Source organism: Colias croceus, chromosome Z (assembly GCF_905220415.1).
Source record: "Colias croceus chromosome Z, ilColCroc2.1".
NCBI classification, from domain to species: domain Eukaryota; kingdom Metazoa; phylum Arthropoda; class Insecta; order Lepidoptera; family Pieridae; genus Colias; species Colias croceus.
The window spans coordinates 11,420,942-11,435,287 of NC_059568.1; the positions used below are offsets into that span (position 1 = coordinate 11,420,942).

The 14,346-nt window shown below is 32.6% G+C and overlaps 1 protein-coding gene across 1 annotated transcript in view; it reads right to left on the reverse strand.

The window, feature by feature from the left end:
- LOC123705400 (angiopoietin-related protein 2) overlaps positions 1-14,346 on the reverse strand; it is a 53,232-nt gene that overhangs the window by 4,137 nt on the left and 34,749 nt on the right. Inside the window, exons 2-3 of the mRNA XM_045654146.1 lie at positions 3,641-4,753; positions 3,278-3,473 (exon numbers count right to left, since the gene is read on the reverse strand). Of these exons, the coding sequence (XP_045510102.1) occupies positions 3,278-3,473; positions 3,641-4,656 (1,212 nt within the window). The 5' untranslated portion in view covers positions 4,657-4,753. The remainder of the gene's footprint in view (positions 1-3,277; positions 3,474-3,640; positions 4,754-14,346) is intronic.

Genomic DNA, 14,346 nt, shown 5'->3' on the forward strand with positions numbered 1-14,346 from the left:
TAGGACGTAGGTGTGATAACACTATCTCTAACGGCGTTTCTAAATAAAGTCTATCGTGACTCGTGAGAGAAGTTTATCGAGTTTGCTTTTTCCTTTTTTATTTTTATTTAAATTACCTACTGCAGTTTGCTTTAGCTCGTAAATATTTGTTGAAATCGAGTATTTTCTCAAAACGAGTAGGTACGCAGCACCCATTATTATTTGCGTAGGTACATTTAAAATATCTGCCATAATACCTAACACTTTTAAAATATTTATAATTATAGACCGTATTCCACTAAAACATTTTTATATGTAAAAAGTTTCATGCTTTTAAGTTGCAAGTTTCAATAGGTATGTATAAATTCATTTCGAATTCGAATAATGGCAAAGGTATTAAATATATAAATAATTTATTATACCTACCTACCCACATAACATTTAGTAAAGGCTACATAACATAATATAAACGATATACCTACCTATATATAAGTGATATCTTTCTAGTACATTGATAAGAATGGCAATGATAAATACTAGCTTACCGCCCGCGGCTTCGCCCGCTTTCCCTAAAACGATTTGAAATTTAAACTATCCTATCTCTCAAGTTGGATCCAACTGCACATGGTGTGCGAATTTTATTATAATCGGTTATGAGTCCATTGAAGACAAACATTGTGACACGAGATTTATATACTTATATATTAAGATTTAAGCAGAACGGAAGGAATTATTTAAAAGAAAGCATATACCTAGGTATCTAATGTGCGGATACCAATAGTAAATTCGCCGTTGCGGTAATAGGTTTACAAGCGTCATTTGAAATGTCATTCATTATAGGCAAAAGTGATATAAAAATCAAGATATAAATAATTGCATCACGTAAAGTTAACATTCAAACATCTATAAGAAGTATGTATGTTTGTAAAACAATAACCAGAGTAGTGATAAGTAAAAAAGGTTTCATGGGAACTAAAGTTTTTATTAGATACTAGGTAGGTATATTAAATCTGCGGAAGGCGGTAACATTGTATTGAACCAAATTTACGTAACTTTACCACCTTCCTTGTAAGGAACTTCACTAATAGGTGACATTTTCAATACCAGTTGAGTTGCTCAGTGTATACGGAATATAATATTATGTTAAGAGAACATGTAGGTTGCCCACACAGATCAGAAGAGGTAAATTTTTTATTCAATCCATGCTAATATTATAAATGCGAAAGTAACTCTGTCTGTCTGTCTGTTACTCAATCACGCCTTAACTACTGAACCAATTTGCATGAAATTTGGTATCTTAGAGATATTTTGATACCCGAGAAAGGACACTGACGGCTACTTTTTACCCCGGGAAATAGGATAGTTTTTATCCCGGAAATCCCACGGGAACGGGAACTATGCGGGTTTTTCTTTGACTGCGCGGGCGAAGCTGCGGGTGGAAAGCTAGTTACCTAATATTTGTTACTTTCTTGATGACTAAGAACTGGGCTACGTCAAATAAAACGAAAATGAATCGCCCAATATGTTGCCATATAAGCGAGAACTTGAGAAGGCTCTACAAATTCTGCATAATAGTAGTTACGGTTTTTATGGAAAAAATGCACGGAAATGGAGCAGTAGAGCAACATCTGCACTCTGCTGGGGCTGCTAGTTAAACATAATTTACTACTTATATACAAATGTATACAAATGACTTGCGTCAATTTGAGCTTGTTTAATACATTATACAGCGCTTACTCACACATTCTAAATTTCAAATTATAATATCACAACATGAACCTAAAGTAATTAATAACAACAAATTGACTTCAACTCTAAATGAGAATATATAGCCTAGGTACGTTGAGAATAAAACAATCGATATTATATGGAATCTTCGATAATGAACTAGGAATGTATCTGAAGATAAATTTATGAATATTAGCCTTGTCTCTATCAACCATAATACCTACGTAATAGTTAGATAGGTAAGTAATCATTTTAAAAGCTATTCGAAATTTTTATTATTTGATACACTCCAATGATACTCTATAATGCAAAACCTGTCTCCTCTATACTTATTGCAGAACAACGTTTAAAGGATCTATAATATCTAAAGCAGCATTTATGTCGAAATAAGAAGGGCGTTAAGAAAAGCAGCATTATGTAGGCGCGTTCATTTCTCGCGGCAAACAGCAAATTACGTGAAAACCAGTTGTTACAGTAATTCTTTTCTCTGCACTGTTAAACACTGATTGTCCAGGAAATTTATTATGGTTGACATCTTAAAAAATAAATTATTCATTTAATATTATAAATAGCTTTTAGTTACAAAGTGATCAAAGCTTTCATTTTACTTCAATATTTAGTAACCCTATATTCCCATATTATTATATGTCTTTTAAATTATTTAATATACAAAACAATGATTTATAATTAATTTCCTTAGTAGCAGAAGTATATGTACTAGGTATGTTATATAAAACCACGGTGCTGTTTAATCGTAAATGTAATTTCTGAGGCATATAAGAATAAAACATAAGAACTTTAAATCACATATAGAACAATAATCAATAAACGTAATAGGACAAAACATTTAATATTTACCTAGTTGCTTTAAAAAGTTTCTAGTCAAAACCCCTTATTTCAACACTCTTAGATAAATACTCATAAGTCCTAAGAAACGGCATTCTAAACCTAATATTTAATTTCAAACGGTAAATGTCGCAACTGCTTTAGAACAAATGGTCTAATAAATAAGATAAGATTTTACTTGAGGTGTACCTGTAACCGTATAACTATCTTAGCGATAGGAAACAGTTAACCAATGTCTTTCAAATACTGTATTACTAGTTCCCTCTATTTCCCAACCGACGGCTCTAAAAGGTATCAAAGCAGGTACATTAGCATTGTAGTTAACTATAAGTTGGTTTGTTTGGGTTGCAATCGCAACAACATTTTAAATTAATATTAAATTTACGATAATAAAACCCGATTGCACCTTTGGTCTTTGGACAGCAGATATAGCTAGCTGGTATTAATTAATATGAACTAATTTGGTAAAATTATAATATTATTGGATTTATAATCACATCTATTTAAACCAAATGCAAAGAATGTACATAGATATGTATTAGGAAACATGTATAACATAACGGATGCTGGGTAAAGTATTTAACAGCAATATTATGAAAATAAAACTTGACACATTAGTTCCATTCGACAGGAAGACATTTTGAGACACAAAAAATATCATACCTGGGTACAGAAAATTATACCTTAACATAACCATAAAAGTTGAAAGTATTGTATAACTCACTTTAACGTCCTTATAATTGGCGACAATTTCCGATGCAAATGTGTTGTTTCCGACGATGGGTTTGTTTTTAACACTGGGAAAGATGATTCCGCCTTTGCGGCTGGAGGGTCGTGGGCTTGTGGGCCCACTGCTTGCCGGTGTAACAGTCACCGTGGCGCTGGTGGGACTCGCGCTCGAATTACTCGGACTGCTCGGGCTGTACGTGACACCAAAATTAGATACTAGAAACATTACGACGTATGCTACGCTACACACAATCAAAAAACACCAAGTACTAAAATTCGCATATCATTTCGCAAATACATTCGCATAGTTTTCACCAAACGTTCGCTTTAGATTATATAATAAAAAGAATGGTTTCACCTGTTATTTGCTGTTGATGTTGCCGGTGTAGTAAAAGCGGCGGTGCTCGTGCTCGGGTCAGTTGAAGGTTCTTCAACTCTGTATCTATTTGGCGCATATTCCACTAGTCGATCTATAGTTGGATCAAGTAAGAGTTCCGCGGGCACTGGACGCTGAGCGAGGGTAGCTACATCATCTTCTTGTTTTTTTAATCGTTTCTCAACCATGTCAAGGTTTTCAATAATAAGATTTGTTTTAACACGCAAATCATTGTGAATTTGTCCAATTGCACGTTCTTGTCTTTGAGTTTGTGTAAGAAGTTCATCTGATTTTGGCACTAAGTCATCAACTGAACTCTTCGTACCGACCACAACGTCCCATACTTCATCCATTTTTTCAGATACACTCATCATAGGTATAATCTTATTTACCAAAGTATCTATTTTGCTTGCTTTTGCGATAGGTGAAGGAGTTGTTGCCGTTCGATTTTTAAATATATTATTGATGTTTATTGAAGCAGACTCCGGCTCGACTATTGCAGCATGAACATCAGCCATCATATAAAGAACTTTACCAAGATTTTCCGATACGAGATTAATATGAAATTGTAATTTTCTATCAACTGTTGACATTGATGTTCTAAGTTGGTCGACTTCTTTAGTTATTTCATTTATCACTTCAGTATTAAGACCTTTTGCAATTTCTATGACATTAAGATTGATGGGTTTCTTCTCACTTGCTTCAGCATTGATATCATCCACTGGTAAGAAGTTATTATCAATTTGAGTTTTAAGACCAACTAATTTTGAATCTATATCGGATACTTTTTGATCTAATGATTCTAGTTTTTTATCAAGAAGTTGAGTATTGCTTATTCTGTTATCATTATATCTTTTGTTCATATTCTCTGTGACAATATCATCTTCATCGAAACGACTGAAAAGTTTTAAATCCAAATTTCCTAATTTAGATATTATAGCATCGGTTTTATGAATATTGTCATTAACTCGCGAATCTAAAGCCTCAACTCTTCGCATGAGATGTTCAACAGCTTTGTCTAAGTTCTCTATTCTCTGTAACTTTGTTTCCAAAGTGCTTACTATTACTTCAAACACGTTGAAAATATATTGTTCCCTGAAACAAAGAAAGAATGCCATTGAAATAAAATCTTTATTATGCTCGTAATCTCATTGACCTAATTTAAATTGCCTAAATTGCAAAGTTTATAGTGCAAAATGCGCCGTAACTATTGAGAGTACCCACTATGAGCAATTGAGCGTTATGCGTTTACGTAATAGTAAAAATAGAAACGTTTGAAGGTGCGACATACGTGCACGTGCAGTGTCAACTGTCAACTACTCATACAAATATGTTTCGGTTGCGTTTGTAATGTATGATCTGCACTAAACAATTTCGTATTGTAATATTAGGCTACTTCTACTTCATAGTATCCTTTAGACACATTATAATAGCCTGTGTGAATAAGAATAATTAATAATGCCTCAGCTTTACAGCATGTCTTATGTTCTAAATTGAACAAACAAGTCTAATACATTTTTAACTCATTAAGACTCTCCTAAAATTATACATATTATCCTTCCTTAAAATTCTGAGAAACTTTTTATGAATGTTCCTCGTATGGTAATGATAACTATTAATCTATAATATATCTATAACTTAATATAATAACACTTTCCTCGTATATAGTAGGATCAACATCAGTACATAAACAATAAAAAAGCTTTACATTACGCCGTATTATGCTGAGACAAAAGCTGGCACGATCGCATTACCACAGTATTACATAGTAACGTATGCATAACGTAGCTTGATTGCGAAAATTTTTAAGTACATAAATTGTCTTCACTCGTGATTAGTGAATGCATTTATATCAGATATTGTATTCGACTTTACAAATGATTGGAGCAATACAACCGTTGCCCAATATATTTGATCTGACTGGGCGATAAAATAATTGTCAGTGCACAATGTTTAATAACACTTAAGGTGAACAATTATTTCCATTACAAAATATTAAATAGAGCAGACTATACAAACCTTTTTCTCTATCACGTAGGTAGTAAACTTTGCTTTTTTTGGATATTAGTTCTGATTCAGTTCATGTTTTAGATGGCCGAATAGGTAGGTACTAGAAAAATGTAATGATTGTTTAAATTCATATTAAGTACCTATATATTAGGTTCGTAATATTATAAACAAAATTACCACATTATTTAAACGTAAATCTCAAAGTTACAGTCAGGTGGCTAAGGCATGTTCTCAAGTCAGTGTTGTCACCTGATCATATTATTATAATAATATTTGCAACCGTACCAGTAGTGTTACGCAAATCTGCCTTAAAATTATGGGTGCTGCCTGTAAAGTGGAGCGGTGTAAAAGCATTTACTTTATTAAATCGATTGACTAGTCCTAAACCAATTATATAAATTTTGTGCATTTCTTGTTGACATCAAGTTATGCGTTTGCACAAGCAGGTGTTTGAATTGCTATTTTGAAACTCGGCTCGAAATTGCTGGAAAGATACAAATAGAGCGCAATCAGTTCGGCCTACCTGAGCCTCCTACGTTATACGTAGTTACCTGCTATATATTTTTTCTATCGACTTCGTCCCACGTCAAAACTTGAGTTTAGAAGTCCATTAACAAAAAGGTATTACCTAAGTACACGTTGAAGCCTACAAGTTTGGTATGGTATGGAGGGTGTTTTTGTGAAAATATTCTCAATAATGTTTGGTCAGCTTTGTTGCGAAATGGTATTGAGAATTATTATGCAACGAACACATTTCAGTGGACTGGTTTACGGTATTGAGTCCTCAAGAAGTGGAGTACGAAGTGAGTGGCTGGGAGCTAATCGGTCACCGAGCGCGGAGCGGCGCTGATGGCAGCACTAACGATGTGAATGTGGCTCAGGGACTTATACATTGTATCTCGAGCGTGCAACCCGCGCAACGCTTTGTCACTTGCTATTGTAACGCCGGTATCCACAAAGCACCTTAATGGACACATCAAATTTAAATAACAGAGATATCGAGTAGTCACTTACGATGTTTCCGATAGTAATGAGTAAAAGAAACATTTAGATACAACTAGCAAACGAAAGAGTATAAGTATTTCGTTTGAGGGATATCCATTATCCATGTCCCTAGTATCTAATTTATGCTCCTCATGCACTCATATGCAAATTTGACAATCGGGTCGAGCCGAGAGTAATTAATAATTATTATGACTGATATGATTTTACAGTTGTCGACTCTCGATACATTTGTGAGCGAGTGGGCCTTGTGACTAGCGCACTGTGTCTGCAATAAGGTTGTCAGGTTTAATGCGTAAACAGCTGGTAACATGTTGTGTACAGAACGGACATTCATCGTGGACCCTGGTGTATTACTTTAACTAACATTACATTTAATATGTTATCTACATTGAGCAAAATGCGGCGATTTATATGTTACCATTTATGGATTATTTAAATGCAATGAAATATTCGCTTAATTTAATTGAAGGCCAAATCATGCTCTACATATGCAAATGTATGCGCTCTTATGTATTATACTCATAAAAACAAATGAAGCGTGCTAGATTTACAATAATTAATAATCCATTTTAAGCACTTAGTTGGCTAATTAAATGCGTAAGTACTTAGCGTAACCGGAGCTCGGAGTCGGTATCGTATAGCTATCCACTAACGTCTTTGTAGCAAAAACCACATATAGGGCAGGATTATTAAAAACTCGCATAGAAATAAAATTGTGAAGATACGGAATATACGGAATCTGTCATGATCTATCGCATGAATGTGGTAATGTGGTAAATAACCGTAAAAGAAAAGTACATGCTGTGCCGCGCGTTTTCACCGATCAGCGGGCTAAAGCAAGTATGTATTTCCTCAAAAGTGAATTCCGATCATAGAAATTAGAAATCTAAATAACAAGGAACGTTTAGATTTCTATGATTCCGATATACCATTGTGGGTGATGGGGCACATGGGTTCTACGCTCTCCACAAAAGAGGCAGTCAGAAAAATAAATAAAGTGTACCTACCAATTTCTTTAAATTATGAGCTTATATTTATGGATGCATTTATACAGGGTTACTTGTAAAACACCAGCAACCTCGCAGGACAAGATAGCTAACATCATAAGCAACAACATTTGTTCTACGACTTTTGATAATTTGTTAGATTTTATTTTCATACAAAAATAAATATTCATTTAATTTTCCGTTTGAATATTATAAACTCTACGCCTCCCAAAAATTCTGTAAACAAAAAGCGAACGAGAGGGGGAAGGGGTCGTCGCGTCGTCCATCCGATAATGAATAGAACATAGACTTACAAATGTTAAGAGAGTACAATAAAAGTTTAAAAAATCATTTAAAAATAATTTATTGCGTTATGCCAAAAGTCGTAGAACAAATGTTGTTACTAATGATGTTAGCTATCTTGTCCTGCGAGGTTGCTGGTGTTTTACAAGTAACCCTGTATACAGATTACGTTTTACGTTACAAAAGTTTCATCCGGCTGTTATTTTAAGAAATGTATTAATTTCAAGTGAATCTATTGTATAGCCGCATGGCGTGACTTGTTACAATTCGGATTATTCTTACCAAATTAAAGATGTTGCGATTTTGTAAAGTTAATTTCCTCACACCAATTTCATAAGTAATCATTTATTAACATGGTTATTTGATGAACGTTGTATGAACTTTCAATTTCAAAACACCAAATGTGCTCGAGCAAAACGTAATGTTATGTTTTACTCGAGAATGTCGAGTTCGAACGTTATATTGGAACATGCTTTTATTATTTAGGTTATGCAGAAGTTTTAATTTTAAGGTTATAACTACTTACATAATTTTTTTAAGTGGAAGAGTGACCCTATTATATGTTTGTAATACTTATGTTTAAGTGGGTACATGTTTCTCCGACTTATTGTGAGAAAATGGGGTTATACATTCCTAGATCCTATGATCAATTTATACGCACGCTTAAGTTTCAATATCATGCCCACAGATCATGCCTTATAAAACATCACCTGAAAAAAGATGCCGTGGAAGCTTAGAATACATTTCTAATGTTACGGTGCATTTGCATCAAATGAGCTAATGCTCATTCTAACCCCACTATGTCAAATTATTGTAATTTAAACAAGCGTAGAGCATTCTTTCTTTATTCTTCGTGCGTTCGAAAAGATTCTATTCAATGTTCTAATACTGAACAACACTGAATACGAGTTCACGTTTACCTACACAAGATCACGAAATAATGCTCTTGATCTAACTCTATGTTTGTTTGATGTAAATGCACCGTTGTCCGTTACTAACATCCAATAAAACAAACGAACAACATCAATAGTAGAAAGTTTTGTAAAAGGGCACTGTAATTAGACATGTAGCAGTTGATCTGGAGATTACATAAATAACTATCGATTTAATTCAAAGTGAAGCATGCGTGCTAATTACAAATTATGTACAAGTCAATCGTAAAACAAAAGAGAAATCCTTATTCCTTCACGTATGAGACGCGCGTTCAGATTATGAAGCGTTACAAAAATAATGAGGAAATGTGCATTTCACGAATTAAACTTATAAAATTTCAACCGTTTAGCATGATCGACGCAAGTCTGAAACTAGTGTTTATTATATCTTCATTTTATCTCGCTTTGAATTATCTCAAACATTAGTATATACTTGCTTTATTTTTATTATATTATAGCATATATTTTTACTAATCGCCACCGTTCGCATTGACACACCGCGCCGCGCCGCACCGTTGTAATGCTTCTGCAAACAAATCGAATGATATCTACCTATGCTTTAGAATTTTCAGTAATAGGAAACTCAAACATAAAATAAAATAGTTTAAATAGTGTTTCACAGCGGTCGTGGAGTATAATATATGTCCAACCATTTGTAAAATTATGTAGATACAATATTCCGCCTTGTCGTAATATATGCCTACCTAATAAAACTATTACCTACCACTGAGATATACATATGGAGACGACACCGCCTACATCACTTATGTTCCGCTCAACATACGCCATATGGCGTAACTGCACGCTCATTTTTAATTTGTTTTAAAGTGAAACGCATGCCTCCCGATATTGCACAAATAATACAAATAATACGGAAAAGTGCAAAGGAATTACTTTCATCGGTAAGTACCTACCTAAGTAGATAATAATTTTTAAAACTTAGAGCAAAAAAATGGCACACAGATATTGTTCGTGGTGTCTCCTCCATACGAAGTAATATTATCTCAATGTTACCTACGCACGTCTACATAGTAGTTACTTATTAAAGTTATTAAGTCTCTAAATATATGCAAAACTACCTATTTACATAATATTTTTTTACATATACGCATTGATGGGTATTATTAGTTATGTATTTATATTATGTAGGTACATATACTAGGTACCTCCTTAGAAAGTATTTTAATTCAGAAAAGTGAAATGTAGCTAATGATAAGAGGAAAGATTAGCATACCTAATATTAATTATATCAAGATTATTTTTAATCGCTTTCTAATAAACTTTAATTTACTTCGATACTTTTATGAAGAAGAGGGTCGTTAGCATTAGGTCGTTAGTCTGAAAATAGTGAATCAGAAATTTTGTTATTATTCAATCACGATTCCCAAATAGAATTGAATAAATTAATCGGTCAATGTGCATTTTTATAATGGACATACAAAAAATAAACTAATATTTAAATATTTTTAGATTTAAAACGGGTTTTTTAGGTATATAAACGGTACATTAATAAGTATAAACATCAGACGACATCACCTAATGTCAACCCACTTTTTAGTTTTTATACGTCGCAAGTCGTAACTAAAACAAGAGTAAGTACATATCTATACGAATTCGATTACAAAAGGACGAAATGAATGCGCAAAGAATTCCGGAATGCTTAACCCGACACTGATATTATCGCGTATGATTGACATCAGGTGGTCGGAGAAAGGCATTTACGCAACGAGTCAATAATTACTCGCGACTTTAAATCTGAATTGCATTCAACTTCGACTCCGCCATACTGTTCCGAACCGTTGTAGTTAAGAGAATAAAGAAGTCCAAGTCGGTATTCATAATTTATCCCTGTATAGGCTATATTTTTATTAAAATTAATTATCGAAACTCTGATTAAATTGAGACAGAGCTTTTAAAGCTTTTTTGAATGACGATTGCTGATTTATGTTTATGCTCATGAGTTGTGACTAAACTTCTGTGAATTTGTATATTTCCATCATTAATTTTTTGAACAAAAAATAGGTATAAGTTTTCGAATCGATCGATATAATTCTTTTATATTCAGGCTCAAATCTAATTCACAATAATAGAATTACTGTGGCGTTAAATATTCAGTGTCAGTTTTTTCGTGCGCTACATTTTTTTTAGTATTGCTCAGTGTTATTGCAAAACATTTTTCTCCAAATAAGTACATTATTGTACTTTAATACTTACTGTAATTTTCCAGTTTAGATTGACGTATTTGTTAAATAACTGTTAAGCCTAAAAATAGATAAGAGAGCTCCGATTAAATTGGTAGTGGGTCATTTTTGATTTTAACCATGGACCAAGTATTGGTCCATGCTTTAACTGAATATTCTAAGTTATCGCTAAATTAATTTATAATTCTAATCTAGGTAAGTAGCTATATGACAAAAAATACTTATTTCATAAAGATAACATTATCGGGTCAACACTTGTTTGCTAATTACATAATTTCACGCTGATAAAAGAGCGTGAACTGTATCCGATCGACGCAATATAATGGAGTATATTTGCGAAAAATATCGATTCTGAAATTTAGGCTTCACAAAGGTTTCCGTTGTCACGTTCGGTTGTTACAGAGTCGTTTTATTTTCTATAAACTTTGCACTAAAGCTGACAATTTCATAACGATGCAGATGGACCTTGAAAAAGGCTTCTTAAAAATGTTTTGCACTATCCGGTGAGCGGTACCGGCTGCTCACTACAATGGCAGTCCCGTCTCTGCAGTTATCAACATTATCAATCACTTAATGTTTATTATCCAACGGCGCGCGGCGATGACCTCACAACTATATCTAAATATGCGATAATTCAACGTAAAACACAGGGCTTTTAACGATTTAAGAACAATCGTCCACATAGTCATGTTAACAATAGAGTTTCGAGAGTTCATTTAAGTGTATAGTTTATATAATAGCGAGTAATTAAGCACACTATAATGTCTCTAGATTAGTTTAAAAAGTTTTTATAGAGGAAATGAGTACTGTGTTTCTTATGTAATAGATGTGTCCATAATATTATGGTAAATGCTCACTTGGTCTGTGTCACAGCTCCGCGTTTATGTGACGTAATGACAGGAACAATACTAGTGTGGCCTGTGGGCCTATGTAATTCGACAAAATATTTCTATCTTAGCTTTATTGTATACTTATCTTAGCTTTATTGTTATAACTTTATAACAAACGTATGTTAACTAAAACATATTGTGGTAATTTTCTGTGTCTTGAGTAAGTAGTGTCTATTCGATTGAGTGGAATGCAGATTGGTTGCAGTTTTGTTGCAGTCATTTACCTAGAGCGGCAGATTATATCTTCAAGAGATTGTACGCCATACTTGAGCTTAATATATTATGTATGGGTTCATTTAGGTCGATTTGTATATAAAGAAAATATTTATGAAGGTCACAGTGATCCCGATTTAAATATACTTATTCAGAAATATGCCAAGGGCGTATAAGATAATCTAATACTAAAAAAATGCAAAAATTCTTTTTTCGTTCATATGTATAAACGTTTGGACAATAATAACAATTTTGTATTCCTATTACTAATTACTATTTTTAAAATACACATATATATTAAGGGCCGATTTTTCAATCCTTGGATAAATCTTATCCATCCAATAAAGTATAACACAATAATATATATCTATCACCTATAATATGTCAAAAATCTAGCAAATAACCATTGAGAAAATAACACATTTTTGAAATGGTTGTTTAATACGATATTCCACGAATAAGATTTAACCAAGGATTGAAAAATCGGCCATTAAACAAACAAACCTGCGGTAAACGTCAATAAAATCGAAGAGCTTATTATTATGGACATTGCTTTTAAAACACTTTTAAGACATACCTAGTTGAAATTCATGAATTGTTGCCGGTGAAAAATGTTTTTTTCCAATGGGATACAAGAAGGTTCATGTTCCATTATCTAATCAGCACAAGTCATCAGCTTGTGATGATTATTGATTGTATCGTGCACATTACCATACATATAAGCCTGTAAGGCCTTACACTCACACTGTCCTTATAAACTGACAACATGTCACACAGCTTACACTTATAAGTTGATAGTTAGATACTAAGAGTAGATATTAATAAATATTATGTGAATATTTACTAAATTATTTAGTACGTTATGCACGTAACTTAAAACAAATAACTTGTAAAAATATCAATGACAATATTAATAAAAAAAACATAGATTCGCATATCTATAAATTTATAATTATCATTGCAATCAAAATAACATGACAAAATGATCCAAGCATAATCCAAATATAAATAATAATCAAATACTGATATAAAATATTCAATGTTAAAACCTTAATTTATACAAGATATTTTATTTGGAGTATTCTATGATATACAAATGTATACTTAATTAACATTATAACTTAAATTTGATTAATTTATTCATTAAATCGGTGAATGATAGATAGTGTTGAAAATATAGGCCAAACATTAACGGACGTTTGTCCTACACAGGTATAGGTATAATAATTTAGCAATTGACAAATTGTATGATAATTTATAAAAATAATGTGGAGTGTGAAAAAGAGTGTTTTAACGTTAATGTTGATATATCAGGATAGTAGATATATGTATTAGGTAGGTAGGTATAAATCGTAATACTTATATCTGTAAAATGACTCCGAAAGCTCCTAAAACACACATTAGAACTAGGAGTATGGAATATTTTCTGTTATGTCCATGACATAAACGTTCTTCAATTAATGATTTTTAGTTATAAAATGTCAAAGAAAAGCGAGCTGTATTATTTTAATAAATTGGCATATACAAGGTGAAAGGTAAGACGTTTGGCAAATTTAGACAGGAGCTTCTACTCATGAAACTGAACAACTTTTGTTCTACAACTTTGCTGAATTCGTAAAAAAAAAATTGGGCTTTGTAAGGAAACTTCGCTAATCAGCTGACAGATTTCCATACAATTTCATGATTAGAAGCTCCTGTCTAAATTTGTCAAACGTCTTACCTTTCACCTTGTATTTATACACATTTTTGCGTTCCAGTTTTTCAAATCAAATTGCTATAGGTATTATGTATTTGTAAGCATAATTGATACAATCGGGTTAATACCTCATGATCATTGATACCATATTGACAGTCCCGCGCTAAGTCAACGAAGATCCTTAGATGACATTATGGCATATTATGCGTATAATATTTAAGGAAATTCATACATAAAAATCGTATATCTTGGCACAGGTCTAACTAAAATACAAACTTCGTAGTTTGTTCCGGTATTCGTGGATATTAATCAAGTTCATCAAAAACTTGATGAAATCCTGTTTCTGTTACATAAATCTTTTATCTTGATTATAATTAATCAATCAAAGTAATAAATTATATGAATACAGTTATAGTATAGTAGTGTAACATTTGAATACAATGATTTTATTC